General features: G+C 47.6%; 2 protein-coding genes across 2 annotated transcripts in view; one reads left to right on the top strand and one right to left on the bottom strand.

Annotated features, from left to right (window-relative positions):
* ATG14 (autophagy related 14) overlaps nucleotides 1–12244 on the top strand; it is a gene marked incomplete at its 5' end in the record, with an annotated part of 12453 nt that extends 209 nt beyond the window's left edge. Inside the window, 8 exons of the mRNA XM_009076731.1 lie at nucleotides 6–22; nucleotides 428–509; nucleotides 5053–5290; nucleotides 6123–6352; nucleotides 6891–7008; nucleotides 8024–8114; nucleotides 8226–8311; nucleotides 11938–12244. Of these exons, the coding sequence (XP_009074979.1) occupies nucleotides 6–22; nucleotides 428–509; nucleotides 5053–5290; nucleotides 6123–6352; nucleotides 6891–7008; nucleotides 8024–8114; nucleotides 8226–8311; nucleotides 11938–12244 (1169 nt within the window). The remainder of the gene's footprint in view (nucleotides 1–5; nucleotides 23–427; nucleotides 510–5052; nucleotides 5291–6122; nucleotides 6353–6890; nucleotides 7009–8023; nucleotides 8115–8225; nucleotides 8312–11937) is intronic.
* A 6858-nt stretch (nucleotides 12245–19102) lies between these two features.
* FBXO34 (F-box protein 34) overlaps nucleotides 19103–20565 on the bottom strand; it is an 11779-nt gene continuing 10316 nt past the window's right edge. Inside the window, exon 3 of the mRNA XM_009076720.1 lies at nucleotides 19103–20564. Within this exon, the coding sequence (XP_009074968.1) occupies nucleotides 19679–20564 (886 nt within the window). The 3' untranslated portion in view covers nucleotides 19103–19678. The remainder of the gene's footprint in view (nucleotide 20565) is intronic.

Here is a 20565-nt window from a genome sequence, read left to right as displayed (position 1 = left end):
GAAAGAGATAACTGATCAGCTGGTGAGTTGCTCAAAGTGTCCCAGTTTTTCAACTCTCTGAATTCCTAGATCTCATAGTTTGAAATTAGAGTTTGCCTTGAGGGCCTTGTGTTGCTCTCCCCAAAAAGCCTGTTGTGAGCAGAACTGAAGTTGGCTCTGCGAGCAGAGTGTTCCAAGCCATCAGTATTTTTCATTTCTCACTAGATATTTGTTCAATAACTGATTTTACTGATTGACTTATGCTAAGCATTCATTTTGTTTGTGCCATTCTTCTGTGCACATAACACTGTATGAAATATTTAGTTGTTTGATCCATTTAAGAGCATCTTGCTACTTCTGCACTAAAGCTGCTGCCTCTGTTGTTAATCATTACTCACTGTGTTTGAAGTCCTTTGTGCCCTAGAGTTGCTGAATGTTCTTTTTTCAGAGATGGAAAATAATGTCTTGCAAGATGAGGATTGAGCAGCTGAAACAGACCATTTGCAAGGAAAATGATGAAATGACAAGACGTGAGTAATATCTGAGCTGCTTTTGTGATGTGGAAATCTCCCTGTGTCTTAGAGTGAAAAATCAACAGAGGTGAACTGGAGCATTAGGTTTTAAAAATGGGAAATTTCCAAGCCCTTATTCCTTAAATCAACTTGAAGGCAAATTAGTGAGATGATTTTTAGCCTTTTTATGCTTGGGTTTTAATTAGCAAACAGCAGCCATTATTCAGTTGGATGGAGATGGTTTTGCAGCAGCTTTAAAAGTAAGTGCTTAGCAGGCTGTGACTTTGGCTGTGTCCCTAGAGGTGGCTTTATTCAGTGTAGTGTCTCTGATCACTTGCTCTTGATAAAGAGGAGCAAACAGCTCTGCAGCTGTTACAGATTTCATGTCACTGATGAATTTTAACCCACACCTGTCTAAAAATCCTACCTGAGCAAGAGGCAGTGAAACACAGTGTAGGCTGCAGAGTTGCTCCATTCAGAAACCTCAGGTTTGCAACTCATTAGATTTTTTACACTCAATTTGGAGGGTCATTTTCCAGAAGAGAATATGCAGCACCTACATGCAAAGGAAATAGAGGAAGCATATTCAGAAGCACATTGATTAAATCAGGGGTGTTTTTATGGCTTGAAATTCAAGAGGAGCCTTACAGAGAGTGGAAGCAAAGGCATAACCCGAGCATAGTCATGAAAGAGTAGCACAGGCTTGCAGTGATAGCATCACAAAGGCTGAGATGCAAAATGATTTCCAGTTCATAAGGAGGTTGGGTAATGACAGTAGGAAAGGTATAATAAGAAAACGGTGAGGGAGTAGATGAGACTGTTGATTAACAGGAAAGAGAGGAAATAACAGTGCAGAGAAGTCTGAAGTGTTTGGCACCTTCTTTGCTTCGTTTGCTTGCAAAGAAAATGTGATCAGCTGCTTAGCCAGATGAAATTTTTCATCATGGGAGGACTGCACGTGAAGAGAAGGAAACAGCTAATGTTATAATGTTGCAACGAGGCTGGTGAATGGACTAGAGCACAAGTGCCATGAGGAGAGGCTGAGGGAGCTGGGGGTGTTCAGCCTGGAGAAGAGGAGGCTCAGGGGAGACCTTATCACCCTCTACAACTCCCTGACAGGAGGTTTGAGTCAGGTGGGGGTTGGTCTCTTCTCCCAGGCAACCAGCAGCAGGACAAGAGGGCACAGACTCAAGCTCTGCCAGGGGAGGGATAGGTTGGATATTAGGATGAGATTTTTTACAGAGAGAGTGATCAGACATTGGAATGTGCTGCCCAGGGAGGTGATGGATTCACCATCCCTGGAGGTTTTCAAGCTGAGACTGGATGTGGCACTTAGTGCCATGGTCTAATAATAACAGTAGGGATGGACTTGATGATCTTGGAGGTCTCTTCCAACCTGATTGAGTCTATGATTCTATGCTTTGGGTTATGTCACCAAGGCCTTCTGGAACTAAAGGAACAAGCTGAGGTAGTCTGTGGAACACTTGGGAACACATGAGAGAGTGAGGATATCCCAAGAAACAGAGTGAAAACAGTACCTGTTTTCAAAGGATGGAGGAAGGAAGAACCTAAAACTGATGACACATCCTGTTATAAGCCTGTGGCCACTTTACAGGTAGCTAGAAGAAAAGGTAATTAAAAATAAGCACCACCTGGTTATGAATGGGCCATGTCAAATCAACCCCTTGCCTGGGGATCAAGTGGTCTAGTGAAGGATGAAGCAGAAGCTGCACATACCTTGGCTTTGGGCACTACCCAAAACTGTCTGATGAGCAAACAAAGACATTTGCTCTGGGTGTAACCCCTGCAAGGTCAGCACAAAAGGTTAGAAAAGCTGTGTGCAAAGAATGCTGACACTGGTCAGACCAAGGAGGTGAGACAGGTGGAGCTCAGCAGGAGTTAGTTCCTGGCCCAGTTCTGCTTGGTATTTCCCATAATAGCTCACATGGTGGAATGGAAGGTGGAGTGAAGGAAGCCAAAGTGGATGATGCTGTGAATTCTGTGGAGAGCAGGATCATATTTGGAATCCTGAAGGTAAATGGACAACATCATCTGAAAAGAACAAAGTCAAGTGCATGTCATTTAGAAAGAGAAGCATAACCCCAAAGTGGGGGATGGTGGTGAGATTTGGCAGGAAGTGATCTGGGAGATTGCAAATGAAATAAAAATTATCAACCTCACGCTACTCCATGAAGGTTCAGACCCTGTTCTGGGTTAACTAGGTGTCTGTTTTAGATGGAGGCAGTTATCCTGCTGAGCCATATTGTTGTGGCCTCAGTGAGACTCTGGTGTCCAATCTGAGCAATTTAGGAAAGATAAAATACAAATCAACTGGAGAAAGTCTGGAAGAGAGAGGGAGTAAAACACAAGGGATGGCCAAGAAAATTGAGGTTTGGTTTAGAGAAGAGGAAGGTCAAGAAAAACAAGCTTTTCAGTAGGCAGAGGATTCTTATGAAGGAGATTATGACTACTTTTTCTCTTTAGCCTGTGAAGAAAGGAGAAGAGGAAATCAATGTGACTTTGAGGCACTTACCTTTTCTCTGAGGGTGGCAGAATGTTAGGACCAACCAGGGAGTGGAATTCCTCCACTTTTCTACTCTTCTGTGAAGTGTATTATCTGCAGCTTTTGCAGCTTCTCTGACTCACAGTGAACTTGATTGGATTTAACCCATGAACTGAGCTAGCTATTGCCCAACTGACTTCTTAGCTCAGTGACCCCAAAACTGCTCTTGCAGACAGATACAAAATTAACTCTTGACACAAGTAGCCAGTAGGTCAGGAACCCAACTTGGTTCACTCTTGGGCCACATTAGAAGGTGTACAAAGGTTTCTCTTCTCCTGGAGGTGGCACAGTTTAATTTTCAGAAATAAGAACAATTTCTAGAACATTGGGTTCCTGCTTTTGGAACTGACTCTCCTGGAGACCTCAATAGCTGGTGATGCTTGAAATAATGTTTTAAAACCTGTGTTTGCCTTCTGCCTGTGGAGAACAGTTCAAGGAGAGAGGCTTGTACATACCTGGCAGAGCTTTCTGGGCAGAGGTCAGTGTGCCTGGGCTTGCATTTCCCAGGCAGCTCAGGTGTGTGGGGCAGAGTGGTGTCCTGTAATTACCCCTGGGGACAGATTTTTAATCACCTCATAAAGTGGGTCATCAAGCAGAGGTGCCATGCAAAGAGAACAGTTGTTTCTGCTCTGAGACTGCTGAAGAGGAAACGTGTGCAGAGTTCTCCCCTGCTCTCAAATATTGGACCTGCAGGGAAGGGAGTTCACTGGGAAAAAAGAAGCCTTTCAAGTACCACATGAGTGTGAAAATTGAACAGATGGATGTTTTCCTCCTCCTCTGTCTCTTATTCTTCATGCAAAGGGGGAGACTGGGAATATGAACACAGGTGTTAATTGATTTCCTGTTGATGTTACAGGAATGCTTAAAGGCAATGGAATTACAGCTGACACATAGGGATTGCTTAGGGAAAAACTGATTTTTCTACTGCTCCTCTAACAGGGGTCACTTATTTTATAGACATGAGGAGTATTAGTTCTTATCTGCAAGGAGAAACTCTTCTCACCTGCTTTAATTCAGGACTTCACATCTCCCATGTGTCAGGTCTTAATTCCAGCCACATCATGGATTGCAGCAGATCAGATGACTGGAAATAATTCCTGGTGTTCAGAGAAAGCAGCTTCTGTGTCTGCAGGGTCAGGCACCCTTCAGACTAGGCTGCATGGAGACTTTTAAACTCTGTATTTGGAAAGTGTCTAAGAAACCTTTCCCTGTGCTTTTGAAAGCCAGAGGTGGCTGACTCTGTCCAGCACCACATGTTTGTGGGAGCATTACTGCAGTAATTTTATAGGAGAATCACCAGGTTAGGGAATCAGTAAGGTTACAAAAGACTTCTAAGATAATCCAGTCCAATCTTTGATGCTTCAAGATGCTCTTGAAGGATATTTTTCCAGGCCTCAGCATGCCTGATGGGTGGAGTGAATTCAGGTTCAGGACATAAACATGTTTCTCAGTTTGTGACGGGAAAGGGAGGTAGCCAGTGTTCCCTGTGGAAACAAGGAGTCTGCACCATTGGGATCCAAGTGCTTTAAGGGCCCATCCATGAGTGCAAAGCCCAAGTAGCACACACTGACTACAGCAGTGGTGCCAGAAATGATGGAGGAAGGTGCTATCTGCACTTGATCTTGGCAGCAAGCAGTGCATGGCTTTTTGGCCAGCACCCTGCCAGCATGTACAGTCAGGCTATTTCTGTCATGGTGATTACCTCAGGATTTTAATTAATCTGGGAAGTCTTGGCTTTTCTGCTCCAAATCCAAAAATAGCTGGGTAAAAGAAAGGGGAAGAATAATCCCAATTGCACTCTCTTTGGAGATCTTCAGAGCAGATTACCAAGTTGTACCACTGAGCAGCTGGAAGATGTTAATAGTTTCGGAGAGCTTTCTGTTCTAAGCTTCTATAGATCTTGTTTTCCTTAAATATTAATCAAGCTTTCCTCAAGCTTTCCTCCAGGCACCTCCCAGCTCCTTTCTCCAAGGCTGACATCTGCTGCTGTTCTCACAGACACCGAGGGGCTGCTGAGGATTAAAGAGGAGAACCAGAAGCATTACCGCAGGGCTCAGCGGCACCAGGAGAAGAAGGAGAAGATCCAGAGGCACAACCGTAGGCTGGGAGACCTGGTTGAGAAGAAGACTTATGACTTGAAGACCCAATATGAGCATCTGGCAAACCTCCGTCGGACACACATCCTGGAACTGACGTCAGTCATCTTCCCCATCGAGGAAGTAAAGACAAGCATGAGGTGGGGAAAAGGCTTATCCTTTTGGGCTCGTTTTTCTTGGCTTTAGACACCCAGAAGTGAGTCATGTAAGCCTAAGCTAGAGGCTCTGTGGCTCCCTTAGCATCTGTGGGGAGGAGGAGGAGTTGGTGGTGTGTTCCCAAAGGCAGAGCATCTCACCCAACATAGAGGTACAGAACAGCAGAATCTGGAGGTCTCGGAGCAGAATCTCTCATCTACTGAGAGGTCTGAGGTGTGTATCCAATGCTCAACTTAAAATATGGATGCCTCATCCCTGGAAGTGTTCCAGGCCAGCCTAGATGGGGCTTGGAGCAGCCTGGTCTACTGGAAGGTGTCCCTGCCCATGGCAGAGGGGTTGGAACTAGATGGTCTGTAAAGTCCTTTCCAATCCAAACCATTCCATGATTCTATGAAAACAGGTAATTAAAAATCCAAGAAAGAGGTTGCCCAGGGAGGCTGTGGCTGCCCCAACCCTGGCAGTGTTCAAAGCCAGGTTGGATAGAGCCTTGAGCAACCTGCTCTGGTGGGAGCTGTCCCTGCCCAGGGCAGGGGGTTGGGACTAGGTGATCTCTGAGGTCCTTTCCAACCCCTTAACATTCTATGAAAAAGCTTATTAATAAAATTGAATAAATATTTTGGAATGAAAAAAATTACAATTACCTTTTTCATAAATCTCTGATCCCAGAACAAAGCAAAGTAGTTCTAAGAATAAGAACTTTTTCAGGAGTGTTCCTACAGGCATTTTGCCCTCAGTGACCCCTGGCTCGGTGCCTGCCAAGTGCATCTGTGATTTTATTTTTAAAACTTCTTTTGAAACCTTCTTTGGGCCCTGCAGAGATCCTGCAGATGTGTCATCTGAGAGCGACAATGCCATGACCTCTAGCACTGTGAGCAAGCTCGCGGAAGCCAGGAGAACCACCTACCTCTCTGGGAGATGGGTGTGTGATGACCACAACGGGGACACCAGCATCAGCATCACAGGGCCTTGGATCACCCTTCCCAACAATGGAGACTACTCGGCTTACTACAACTGGGTGGAAGAGAAGAAGACTACACAAGGACCTGGTAAGGAGAAAGGTCTCACTTTAGGCATCTGGGGAACTCCAGGAGCCTAGGATGCCAACTGAAGGCACTGAGGAGCTGTAGCTGCTCCATTTGTTCTCCCTCAGGCAAACCTGGGTCAGAAATAACTACCAGGATAGGGATTATAGCTGAAGGTGTCCCTGCCCATGGCAGGGGGTTTGAATTAGGTGATCTCCTAGGTCCCTTCCAACCCAGACCATTCTGGGATTCTGTGACTAGTCTGCTGAAATCCTCTTTTGCTCACTGGGACACACAGCACAATGCAGTAGAGAAATAAAGTTAATTATTCATAGTTTTGACATGGTTCACATGCTGTCATCTGAGCAGGAATTCCAAGAATTACTATTTTCTTCCAACTTCTGACAGATTTCACTGTAAATGATTGCTAGATTTAGGCTGTTCTCCATACTTACAACTGACATTTCCCAGAGTAGACTTCAAGACTTCAGTAACACATTAACACACCCACCAAGGCCTCATTTAAAATGAGACTTTCATGTTGGTTTCATTTCTGTTTTAGATATGGAACACAATAACCCTGCTCATACCATCAGTGCTGCATTGTGCTATGCAACTCAGCTCGTTAACACTTTGTCTCTCATACTTGATGTGAATCTTCCCAAGAAGCTCTGCAACAGGCAAGTAAACACAAGAGGTGAATCAGTGACCAGTTTTGGCTGATTTGAGCTTCATTCAGTTTGTTTTGGGGAACAGAGTCATGAACAACTATAGTGATAGCATTGATGGCTCATGGATTTTGGTGCTGTTTGAGGGAAGGGCTAGTAGTTTAGACCATGTTGACAGTCCCTCCCTCCTTTTTTACCTCCTGGGAGTGTAGACCAACCATCACAGGTGAAAATAACAACTAATCGATGTATTCAGCACCTTCAAGTTAGAAATTAAATGTAACAGTCCGTGAATAGCACTTTTTGTTTTATTAGACCCCACGGTGCCTCACAAAATCCCAGCCCAATCCAGCAGCTCTGGAATAGTGCATTGCATAAACCTCATTTGGGATGAAAAGTGCCATTAGGTTTTTGATGTCTGTGTGGACCAAGTGGGATCAGTACAGATGTGCTGAAGGAGCTGTAGACCTGGTCAAACTTCCAAGGGTCTCAGATTTGCTGCTGAGATTCTCTTACATGTTTAAAAGAGTGGTTGTAGGAGTGAGGGCATTTTATAAGCTGTGTAGGGTCTCAGCAATTTTTTATATCCCATGGCTTGAGGGTTGGAACTGGATGACCTTGAAGGTCCCTTCCAACCCAAACCATTCTGTGATTCCTTGATTCTGTTTGGGTGCTCAGTCTGCACACAGAAAAACAGAAGAGCTTGGGAACAGGAAATTATGCAAGATTTCAAAAGAGATCTCAGACAGTTTGACTACAATGCATCTTGGAGTTTCATACAGTTTACACCACCAGGGCAAGCAGTGCTTGGTGATGAAATGCTAACAGTCTTGCTAGGTGAAAAATTCATCTCTTGAGCACCCTAAAACTGGCTGTTGACTTTAAACAAGTGCTCATTGTGAGGATGTTTACTCCAGGATTTGTTAGGAAGCCAGGGCATGGAATGCTGATGTCTCCAGTAAGTGTATTTCCACAGCATTTTGCTTCCTGTATGTTGATGTGTGTGTTGTGTGTGGTGTTTCAACAGTGAATTCTGTGGAGAGAATCTCAGCAGACACAGGTTCACACGGGCAGTGAAGAAGCTGAATGCTAATATCCTTCACCTTTGCTTCTCTCAGGTAAGGGCAGTGCACATTTGGAGTCCTTAAATAGATTTGAAAATACCAACTGTGCCTGCAGGTTTCCTCCAGGGACTAATCATGTCTTTTTTTCTTCCTTCCCTGTGGTAGCATGTGAATTTAGATCTGCTGCACCCACTGCATACCCTCAGGAACCTTATGTACCTGGTCAGCCCAGACACTGAGAACTTGGGCAGGTAAGACAAGCAAAATCTCAACTCACCTGTGACTGAGTTCCTTTTGAATTTACACCTTTGCTTTGTTACTTATGAGGGAAACTCTTCTCTGCTGTACCTATTGATCAGTCCTCAGCACATCAGAAGTCTGAGTGGTTACAGGAGGAGATGAGAGAACAGAGAAAAGGATGCTGAGTAGGAAGTTACGTCTGAGAGTTGTGCTTGTGTGCATGGCAGGCTCAGCTGGAGGCTTTGTAGCTGATGATTCCCCTGTGCCCAGATGCAGGAACTCCTTCCCTCCAGGAAGCAGCAGCACATATGCCAGGAAGCCTTTCCATGCTCCAAATATGACCCTGCCCACACCTTGCCAACATGTAAATACCTGAGAGCATCCAGCAATATAAACCCTGAAACAAATCCTGGGCAAACCTCTCCCAAAATACTGCCAGTCAGTGACCAAACTACACCAAAGTTGACACTTCAGATGTCTTTAATCTTAATTTACATACAAGCTGATGTTAACTTTTCTGTTAACTGAGTATGTGCTGAAGAGAACATCAGTTCCTGGGCTGCAAGCACCAGGTTTAGTAATCTTATATGGGTTTGGGTTTTTTTACAACTTAAATATAAAGAAGGCAACAATGCTGCTTTCCTGTTGGGATCATCCAGTCACAAGTCACTTGTGCCTGAGGCAGTCTGCAAATATTTGTTTGATGTGACTAGTGCTTTATTCCCTCCCTTAAACACAGTAATGTTCTGAAATCTACTTTTCCACTTTGTTCTTAGTGCCACTAGGAGGAATTGCCTCTTCCCACTTACCTTGTGTTCTCTGGATATATCCCTACTGATCCAGCCCAAAGACATGGGGAGCCACATCTTTGTGGTGTAGCTTGGTTTGGAAGAATTCTGTGCTTGCCTAGAAACAAGGAAAGTACAGGAAATCCCCAGATGATGGAGAACTATGTCCTGGAAAGCAGCTGCTGTAAAAGGTCCAAGGGCCACAGTGGGTACTGGTGCAGGTGTTAGAGCTCCACACACGTCAGTTGGGTGCAGATCATAAAAGAAGGTGTTGTAGGAGAGTTAGATAAAATATCTGTATCCATATATCCATATAGATATGGATAAACTATGCCCCATGAGGGCGATAGTCTGTGCAAAGCTGTTTTAGCTCACTGGAGATGAGATTGCAGGTGGCTTGATTTCCACTCCTTCATGGGGAGAAAACAGTGGATGGTTTTATAGGCACCATTGGGAGCAAAGGGCCTGAGCTAGGCTGAAATGAAGCACATGCACTTAAGACAGAGATGAGGTACTCACAAGAATGAAGGGATTCTGTTTCCTTCTGCTGTCCTGTCAAGGCTGGGTGAGTTTCTGGAATGGATGCTGTCAGCAGGCAGGAGTCACTGGGCTTGGGACAGGGAGAATGGGTGGGACATAGTGGCCTTTGTTACAGAGGAGGTCACTCGAGATGATCTCATGGTCCCTTCTGGCCTCAAACCTGATGACTCTCTTCTTATGTTGCTTTGTTAAGCAAAATGCCCTGCCAGGAGGCAGTGCTCCCATTCCTTCCTGGATTATGAAAGAGGAGTGTTTGCCTTTAATTTCTCAGCTGACTGCAAAGTTTGCAGCAGTCAGCTCTCTTCATTTTCCTTTGGATACCTGAGCCTATAGTTACCTAATAATCTCCTTTATAAGCTACTGTTTTCATATACATATAATTTTACCAAGCTTTAATTGTCTGGATTCAAATTTTCCATGCTAAGTCACTGCTTCAGGCTCCTTCTCCCACTAAGGATGGAGAAACACTGTTTCCTGTGTTAAGTGGTTATTGTGTTTAATCAAAGAATCATAGAATGTTTAGGGGTTGGAGTAGGCCTGAGACATCATCCAGCCCCACCCACCTGCCCTGGGCAGGGACACCTCCCACCAGAGCAGGTTGCTCAAGGCTTTAGCCAACCTGGCTGTGAACACTGCCAGAGCTGGGGCAGCCATAGCCTCCCTGAGCAACCTGTGCCAGTGTCTCACCACCCTCACAGGGAAAACTTCCTATGATCCCACCTAAATTTCCCCTCTCTTTCAATTTATCCCCATTATTCCTTGTCCTGTCACTGCAGTTCCTACCCAAGAGTCCCTCTGCAGCTTCCCTGGAGCCCCTTCAGCTCCTGGCAGGTTGCTCTGAGGTCTCCACACAACCTTCTCTTCTCCAGGCTGAACAGCCCCAACTTTCTCAGCCTGTCCTTGTAGGGGAGATGCTCCAGTACTCTGATCACCTTTGTGGCCTTCTCTGGACTTGTTCCAACAGCTAATGGTTGGACTTGGTGATCTCAGAGGTCTTTTTCAACCTAAATGATTCCATGATTCCATTAAATTCTTGCTCCTGTTTCACTGAGCAGCTTTGTGCTTCAGAATGAACTCCACCAGGGATGCTGCTTGCTGTGGGAATGCTCCTTTTGCTGCTTCTGTGAAACCCTCATAGCCTGATCGTGGGTCACAGGCCTCTGAGACTGCCTGCTTTGGTGTTAGAGATCTGGTGAAGGTGTTTGAGCTTTGGGCTGCACTTACTCCAGGGCAAAGCAGTGGGATGGGGTGGGATGCAATCACTTCTTCCACCAGGCAGTGGCAGCAGGGAACTCGAAGTCACAACACAGGTGGCTTCAGCCAGGACCCTGGAGATCCAACCAGCCCAAAGCAGAGCCAACTGCAGCAAATACTCAGGGCTGGAGCATCTCTCTGATGAGGGAAGGCTGAGGGAGCTGGGCCTGTTCAGCCTGGAGAAGAGATGGATGAGAGGGACCCCATCAGATCAGCAGGGAGGTGTCAGGATGGGTCAGGCTCTGCTCTGTGGTTCCCAGCAACAGGACAAGAGGTAACAGGCAGAAACTGATCCACAGGAAGTTCCATCTGAACATGGAGAATTTCTTCCCTGTGCAGTCACTGAGCACTGAACAGATTGTCCAGAGAGGTCATGGATTCTCCCTCACTGGAGATATTCCAGAACCACCTGGACACAGTCCCATGCCATGTGCTGTAGGATGACACACTGTGGTCCCTTCCAACCTGACCCATCCTGTGATGTTGTGTGGTGGAGTTTGGACTGTCTCCAGTGGAGACTCCACAGTCTCTCTGGGCAGCCTGTTCCAGTGCTTGAGCAGCCTCCTAGTGAAAAGGCTGTTGAGGTGCTCAGGGTGAAGTGCTGCTGTGAGGTTTCCACTGGTGAGTTGTGCCAACCCAGACCTGTGTGAGCTGAGGGCTGACAGAGCTGAGCTGTCTCAGCCTGGCCAGGCCTAGTGCTGGAATTTAAAGCTGTTCCACCTCAAGCTGAGATTCCCACCAGTGGAGCTCTGAGTTATCACCACTAGCTTTTCCTGTTGTGTTTCACTATCTCTGCCAAAGCAGAACAGCTCCTCCATCGTTCCTGCTCCATGGTCTGGAACCCTGTCGCTTCCTTGGCCAAGTGTTTTCTTTTCCCCACTGTCACAGCAAGTTGTCTCTGCAGCCAGAGAGTTTCTGTGCCGGCTGATAAAGACAGAGGCATTTGATCTCTGCTGTACACGGGACAGAGCAGGGCCCTGTGCCATGCCTGGGGCTCATCCCAGTGGAGCAACAGTCCCCAACAGGGGCTGATGACGTTGTGTCCATGTTCACAGGTCTGGACCCTTCGAAATCAGTGCTGATCTGGAAGACTCCATGGAATTCGTGGATCCCAGCGCCGCCGGCGAGACGGACGAGAGCGGAGATGAGCACGTGAGCGACGAGGAGACTGACCTGGGCACAGACTGGGAGAACCTGCCGAGCCCGAGGTTCTGTGACATCCCCTCCCAGCAGGTGGAGATGCTGCAGAGCCAGAGCACACAGGTGTCCCAGCCCATCGCCAGCAGCAGTGCCGGAGGGATGATCTCCTCCGCCGCCGCCTCGGTGACCTCCTGGCTCAAGGCCTACACTGGGCATCGCTAATGAGCACGGGACAGGCATCATAGGATTTGTGGAAGGAATCCCTCCCCAACAATGCTGTAGTAAACCTTTACATATTCAGTTAAGTAGTGCCTGGAACAAAGAAAAGGTCAGACTTGGCATTTTGTAAACCAGAAGAACCTTTTTATTTACCCAAATGACTGTGATGGTCTCGTTTTGTAAATTAGCTCCTGACGGACTCCGGGACGGCACTTTGTGTCTTGGTTCTGTCTGCATTGAGTATCCAAGAAAAAGGGCCCAGCAACCTCCAGCTCTAATTTCTGAAGAAGAAACAGATTTTGGAGTCTTTGGATCGGGATGAGCGCAGAGAAGCGCTCAGGGCGTGGTCTGGACAGTGGTGCAAATGCAGTTCCCACTTTCTTAACTCCTTACAGGGTTTTCCTTTGTGTGTGTGTGTGTTTTAAATCTGTCTTGCATAATGCAAAAATGTGTATTTCTAAATTTTTTTCATTCAGGACATGAAAATTATGCATTTTTAACATGTTTTCTAATCTCTGTTGCCATATTTTTAATACAAAAGAATCAGCATGGGCAGGGAATTCACACAGCAAATTGCTCTTCTGCAGATCTGGTTGTGGATCTTGACCCAGTTTTGCCATGGAAAACTGGCTGGTTTCATGCTGTTTCCACTGGTAGGTGTTCTAGAAGTTTCATGCTGTGCTGTCCAAGGCACACAGGCTCTTTGCTCTTGATACCATACACCAAAGAAACACTGGACATTGTCTTGGCTAGACCCACATCGATGCTGATCCAGGATTGCGTTGTTGCAATAATACCCATCGGTCACACCATGTTGCCACTTTTTAACGTTAGAAAAACCTCATTTCAAGCCAGTTTGAAGTCACACACTCTCCACACTACATGTGTTTTTAACCCTATTCTGTTTGGTGTTTATGGTGGAGTTGTTTTTGTTTACTGAATGCCAAGGAGTAGATTTCATTTTGCTGCAGAAGCACTGCGGGCACAGCTGGCTCGGAAAGCCACGGGAGGTGGTGAGCAAGTGCTCCTCCTCTTCCTCTGCCTGGCAGGATGGAGCACTCCTGGGTTTGCTCAGTGAGGCTTCCAATCCATGTATGGTTTACATTTATAGACTTGGGACAGTTTCTCCACAGGGTCAGCTAAGGGAAGAGCATCCTCCTCTCCCTCCACGAGGGTTTCTGCCACTGCTTTCCTGTGGGGACACAGATGGTGATGGGGATGCAGTGAGTGACACAGAAGCCACATCCCTGCCATGGGGCAGTGTCCCCAGCTCCAGGCCTGGCTTGCCTAGCACCTCCTGGAGTGGTTTGTGGTGGTTTGCTCCATTCCCCTCCGGGCTGGCCACTGCTGCCTCTGTCTGCGCCAAGGAGGGGAGGGGAAACAGTTTTGGTACCACCACTGCCTGCCCCACAGGGGAGGCACAGGCTGAATATGGTGTCTCCCACCCCTCACCCCTCAGATGGCAGCTAGTTCTCTCGGGCCCTGAGGTTGGGCATCTGTTGGCAGTAGTTTCTTTTAATTTTTCTTTTGTTTTTTCAAACCAAAGACCCTTAACTCCATGCTAACACCACACACGTTGTTGGGTGATGACACCCTCCTCCTGCCACTCCTCTGCTCTACCTGCTGGGTTTGTTCTAAGAGAACAGCCCAGACTGGACTACTGCAGCCTGAGGGGGTGGTGCCCCCAGCCCCCCCAGCCTGGCAGCACTGCCAGGCCAGCCCCAGGGGCTTGGGCACTGTTGGCTCACAGCACTTTATCGCTCGCAGCCCGCAGACCCTTTGCAGCTCTGAGCAACCAGCACACCCCAGTGTTCCGTGCTGGGCTCACAGCATTGTGCAGCCCCTTCTGGTTCCCTGTTTATTTTGCACTGGACCCACCATCAAAATACCTTTTTGTTGTTGTTGTTGTTTTTAATAGTCATTTCAGTCTCTCCTTCATTGCTGCCTTCGTGCTGCTTTGAGCCCCGAAAGGTCAGGCCATGACTCAGCTTCGTACACTGTCACTGACTGAACTTAGGGAGACAAAATCCAACACAATAACTTTTCTAAGCCATATACTTCTTAACCGTGTTTTCCAAAATAATTTATTTGCAACCATGTCATGTTCTGAGAGTGCACAAGGCACTGTGAGGGTGTTCGAATGCCTCGGGGTGGGGCTTTTCCTGGAAGGATTTTTGTAACAGAACACAGGTTGTGGTGATTTTTATTTTTTTTTTCCCCCAAAGTGTTTTTGCACATGTGTAGCTGAGGAAGAATTGTGTGTATCCAAACCTTGAGTGCAATCACCAGGATTTGTTTTCCAGGTTGTTTGGGCGGGGTGGGGGAGAGAAGGAGTATGTGTAATGAGATTTGGAGACAGCCAGCTGAGAGTTTACAAAACATGAGTGCAGGAATTTCAGCTCAGGCCGTGGCATTTGGCTGTGACCAGTGCCCTGGGGTGGCTGGTTTGAGCTGCCATGGAACAGCCTGATTTTGGGGGCTCATCCCTCTGCCCCAAATCAGGTGCCTGTGGAGGATCTCTCACAGGACACCCAAGGGTGACTTGACACCTGTGAAAACTCTCAGCCTCTCTCTGCGACTTCCCAAGTGAGATGTAACTAAACACAAACGGTTTGGGTTGTTGTTTTGTTTTGTTTTTTCTAAATTTTATTGTATTATTGCAATAAATCTTTAACAGTAATTTTTTTTTAAAGTTGTATATTTATACTTGTTACCTCTGTGTGGTTTGTTTTTCACCGTGCTGGGCAAGTACACAAGAATTTCCAGCCTTCAAAGCATCACAGGGACCAGACCTGTTACAGTGCAATCAGTCAGACAGCGGTGGAGTAAGCAATATCCAGTCTAAAAAAATACTCTTACATAAAATAACTGCATCTCCATGGGAGCAGGGGGAGGAGAACTGCATACTTGTTACCTCTGTGTGGTTTGTTTTTCACCGTGCTGGGCAAGTACACAAGAATTTCCAGCCTTCAAAGCATCACAGGGACCAGACCTGTTACAGTGCAATCAGTCAGACAGCGGTGGAGTAAGCAATATCCAGTCTAAAAAAATACTCTTACATAAAATAACTGCATCTCCATGGGAGCAGGGGGAGGAGAACTGCACAACACATACACACACACACACACACACACACACACACACATCCCTCTATGTACATGTAAACGGATAAATGTCTCCTGTGAGCCTGGGTTTGAGCTGCTCCTGGGCTGGGTGACCTTTGTTTCTGCAGTGCTGAGTTTCTTCTGCATGCAAAGAAAGATGCTCCACGTTCCAAGGTCATTTCAGGATGCAAGAGGGTGTCTTTCTAAGGATGTAGTTATTAAAGTGAAGCAGTGAGTGGCTGAGCAGCAAGGATGCAAAGGGCCAAGCAGGCTCTGCTCGAGGGACCTGTTGGCCTGGCTGCCTGTGGTTTACAGACATGAATGATGGAGGAGAAACAGTCCTTCTCACTCAGATTTTGTGGCAGCTCCTCACGGGGAGGACTGATGCCCTGTGGTTCCTGCACACTCAGGATGGGGAGCAGCAGCCACCTGGGGCTCCTGCACACAGAGCCAGGGCAGTTCAGTGCAGTCACAGCCATGTACAAAGCTCCGAGCTCAGCTCGTGCCCAAGGGATGCTCAGGTCACTTCTGTTGAAGCAGAGCCAGCAGCAGGAGGTTCTGGCCTCTGCCCACACTGGTTTGTGGCAGGAGAGCAGCCTGATAATGCCCCAAGTCCTGTCCCTATGCCAAGGTTGCCTGGACCAGCCAAAGGCAGGGTGGGAAGGAGAGATGGCTCAGGGTGAGGCTTCAGCACCATTCCCACAGTGCAAGAAGTGGGACTAGAGACAGAGGTTGGATGTATCAGTGCAGTTTGGTGCAGGTGTGAAATCACAGATTCACTGAATGGTTTGGGTTAGAAAGGACCATCTAGTCCCACTCCTTGCCACGGGCAGGGACACCTTCCACTAGCCCAGGTTGCTCCAAGCCCTGTCCAATCAGGTTTTGGACACTTCTCTGGGCAACCTGTGCCAGTGCCTCACTACCCTCAGGGAAGAATTCCTTCCCAATATCCCATCTAAACCTGCCCTCTTATCAGTGTGAAGCCATTCCTCCTTGTGTTCCAAAGTCCCTCTGCAGCTCTCTTGGAGCCCCTTCAGGCACTGGAAGGGGTTCTAAGGTCTCCCTGGAGCCTTCTTTGTAAGCTGAACAGCCTCAGCTCTCCCAGCCTGGCTCCATACAGAGCCCTAGGAGCATCTTCATGGCTTTAATGGCGGTTCCAGGGGCTGGCACAAGGGCAGATGTTGCAGGAAGCAACCTGGAGCCAACACAAGGAGTTGAGCTCCACTGCAGCATTGCAGAGCCTCTGCACACGAGTGCAGACACAGCCAAGGGAAAAGCTGCTGCAGGAACAGGCAGGATGGAGCCAGAGCCCAACCACAAGCTTCAGCCACGAGTGACTTTTGCAGTGGTGTCCATGCCAGCAGAGCTCTTGAGCTTGATGAAAACTGGAAGTTTATGGACAATGGAAATGTTATTACAACTTCTTCACAGGCAGAACTGGAAATTCAGTCCAGACATTTCAACTGCTCCCAGGCAGTGAAGTCCAGCACACAGCTCAGCCCTTTGTCCTCAGTTCTAAACGCTGTAAATCCAACACTGGATTAGTTTTTTTTTAATTGCGTCTCAGGAAAAAAAAAAAAAAAAAAAAAAAAAAGTTCATCAGACCTTGGGTTGGTTCTCCCTGGCCCTTATGGAAACAGAAAATCTGCACTTTACAATTTTATAGGGAAAAAGAGCCTGCAGGCAGCTTGGCATGGCAACACTCAGAACCAACCCACTGCTGGACATGAAAGCTTGTTCTGTAAAACAATTTTTAACAGCAATGCTGTGCAACAGGGACAGCTCCAGCAAACAACATGATAAATGATGTATAAAACAGCCCACGCTCCCCAGCCAGCTTGGAGGGAGATCAGGGATGGGAGAGGGTGCACAGCAAGTTGGCCTCTGGATGTACCTGCTCCAAGGAACAAAGCAGACTACTGATACTACTTTATCCTCATTTTCCCCCTTGTTCAATAAAGGTGACCAAAATCTCACACCCTGTTCCAAGAGAAATGACCTCACTGGCCCCTTATCTAGTTACAAAATATTTTCCTCTGCTGCTCTCTTCCAGCCTCGCAGGGACTTTCCCTGCTGCTGTCAGCCTCAAGTTTTCCAGAGCCTTGGGTGGGGGGCAGGAAAGCAGCTTCTTTCTCCTTAATCAGAACTCAGCTGAAGGCCTTTGATGGTGATGGCTTTGGCAAAACAACTGCCTGAAAGTTGTTTTGCTGCTTGTCCACGTGGAGCCAAGGGAGCAGATGGAAGCTTGGGTGAAGCCTGTGCCCCGTTAGGGGATGAAGTCACGAATTCCCGAGGGATCCTGCTTTTCCTCTCCCTCTTCCCAGCCGATTACAAGGCAGCCACACCCTTCTGGTAGATTCCTGATCTCATTCCTCCTGGTTGTCATCACATCTGCTGTGGTGCAGGAGGCTGAGCAGTGCCAGGCAGGGGCAGCTGACACCCAGGGGTGGCAGCAGCAGGTGAAGGCCAAAAATAAACCCTGCACATCCTTTAAAGCTGCCTGAAAATCCTGGGCTCACCCAGCCCACATTTCAGACTGCAAGGGCTTGGTTTTCCTTCTCCCACTGTTACTGGAAAGAATTGAAGAATCAACCATCAAACCCTGTGTCCTCATGCTCTGAACCCAGGTGAGTCACTCCACATGATCCCAGTGGCTCAGCCCAGGTGAACAGGATGAACCAGGTGCAGGGACACCCCAGCCAGAGTCCCTGCCCCTTCCAGGTGCTCCCTGGGGCTGGCAGGGCAGAGGAAGGGCTGGTGCAAGCCCCATGGGAGGGTGGCACTGGCTCTTCTTGCAGTGGGTCAGAGGTTTTGGCTGCTCCAGCTGGAATGGTAACTGCCAGGAGTCCATCCATGCCCTGAGAAGGGGCAGAGAAACAGCAACAGCACCAAGTGTGAGAAGGGACTGGGACAGTGCACAGGCACAGCTGCCACACTCCACTGGCTCCCTGGAATACAGCTGCTGCTCCACTGATTGTTCCCAGGAGCTGAACATCGCTGCCAGGCTGTCCATTCCCAGACTTCCACACCATTCACCCTCGGAGGGCTGTAACAAGGCTGGAGCACAGCCCTGCAGGAGAGCAATGTATTCAGGGAAATACTGCCACAGACACCATGCTCCACTCCCATTCCCAGTCTGAGGAATCACTGTTCAGCTGACACCAACCTACACAATTCCCTTGGAAAGCACCGACTCACTCACTCCTCGGGAATGAGATGCCAGAGGCTGCAGCAGGGCAGGGCAAAGCACGGCAAGGATTCCTCTTGCAAGGGAAACATTCCAGAGAGAGCAGATGGCAAAGCTTCCAGCACATCCCAGAGCCAAGGCAGCTCCACTCTTCAGCCTGCTGGACCCACACTCCGTCAAGCACCCAGGGAGCAGGTGAGGTGCCCACACAAGAGTCCAGAATGAGCAGGATGAGCAGAAAGTCCCTGGTTTTTGCAAGCTTTACACACCTAGCACCAGAATTCCTGACAACAGGAGCCTCTGCTGCACACCAGGCTGCAGGAAGGAAAGGAAAAGCTGGAACTGGTGAGTGTTACAGCAGGGAGCTCCCCAACAACTCCAGATCTGGGGGTTTGTTCCTCTCAGAGCAGGAGGACAGGTTTGCCACAGGAAGCACAATGCAACTACAGCACAGCACCAAGTTTCTGCCACATGTTTTACAGCATGTTTATTCTGGGGCCAAAGTCTTACAAGAGAAAGGCTGGTAAGGCAGATCTAGAATGCACATTTTATTTAAGTAAAAAAAAAAAAAAATCCAAACCAGACAACAGGGTAAGGTAGACAAAAACTTCTTTTATATCCTGACTATACAATAATATTCCTCTTTTCTTTTTTGATCTTTTTTTAATCCACTGCCACACTACTATAATGGATCTGTTCTCTAGCCTAAAGTTTCAGGTTGTCCAGTTAAGTTGTCTGCAGCTTCTTTAAACAAGTTGACCTTTACCTATTTAGAGTTTCTTCTCAGAAACATTCATATATTATACAGGATATACAGATTTTGAAACGAGACACTTAAAAACACACACACCTATAGCCGCAACACTGGGAGAGCTGCATTGTAGGGTTACCTTGTTCAGCCAGCTGGAGACTCTGTATGTACAATTAGTTTTTATAGTGTTATTTACAGAGATGGACTAAAAGCTCTCTTTAATCTAAAAGGTAAAGGCTCTTGTGTTTAAGTATGTGCAGTTTCATAGCCCTGTGGAAAAAAAAAAAAGAAACAAAAAACAAAACAAAACCACAACAATTATATACACTGTAAACAGCACAAGGCATGAGAATCTCCTCCTACCCCAAACAATCTTGCAGGAAAGTGTATGTGCACTAATATTCCTCTTCCACTTCGGCTCCTGCTCCTCTGGTTTTCTTATGGATAGCACGGTTAAAGCTGTGGCAGGCAGGAACCCAATGATTGTCATGGAGACCTAACTTACAGCCTGGGATGCCCTTCTGAGACCTGTGGCAGCACATCCAGTAGCCAGGCCCGTAGGGTAAGGCTTGGCAGTAGGGCTTGGGATGCCACCTGCACAGGGACACATCCCCCTTGACATACTTCTTCTTGCACTGCTTGCAAGGGTCTTCTCGGTAGCGAGGGTCGCGCACCCAGCGCGAGTCCGCCGGCCTGATGTTGTAGTACTCAATGATGAACTTGAAGTAGTAGCAAGTGCATTTTAGGGCAACCAGGCTCCTGGTAGGAAGCAATCCAAAGATTTTCACTATGATGTGGTGAGGCAAGAAGGCCATATACTGCTGAGGCTCCAAAAGCTGCTGGATTTTAAACCTAGTCTCCAGAAAGTCATGCGAAACCTGCCTCTTCAGGCAGGAAGCATCAAGTACTTGCAAAGCCCCTTCTGGGGGAGGGACAGGGAGGGCAGATGGCTCTGTAGGGACACTGCTCCTGACACACGACCTGTCAGATGCCAAAGCATCCTCATCCTCGTTTTGGGCTGCCCCTCCTGCCTTCTCCTGGGTGCTTTCCCGCGGCGCCTGTTGCTCACGTGCAGCAGACTGCTCAGCCTCGAGGAGAAACAGCCTCCCTGGGAGGGAATCCTCACTGGAAGAGGAGTTGGAGAGCTTCTCTTTCCTGCATCCCTTCTCAGTCTTGGAGACTGATATACTGATGCACAAGGGCTCCTTCCTAGCGGGATGCAGGCTCTGCTTTGGGAACATGACACGCTCTTTCGTGGTACAATCAAGGGTCGCGTTGTCGC

The sequence above is a fragment of the Acanthisitta chloris genome, unplaced genomic scaffold, assembly GCF_000695815.1.
Source record: "Acanthisitta chloris isolate BGI_N310 unplaced genomic scaffold, ASM69581v1 scaffold9540, whole genome shotgun sequence".
NCBI lineage: Eukaryota > Metazoa > Chordata > Aves > Passeriformes > Acanthisittidae > Acanthisitta > Acanthisitta chloris.
Note: the sequence above shows the minus strand (reverse complement) of the source record. Positions and strands in the feature narration are given on the sequence as shown.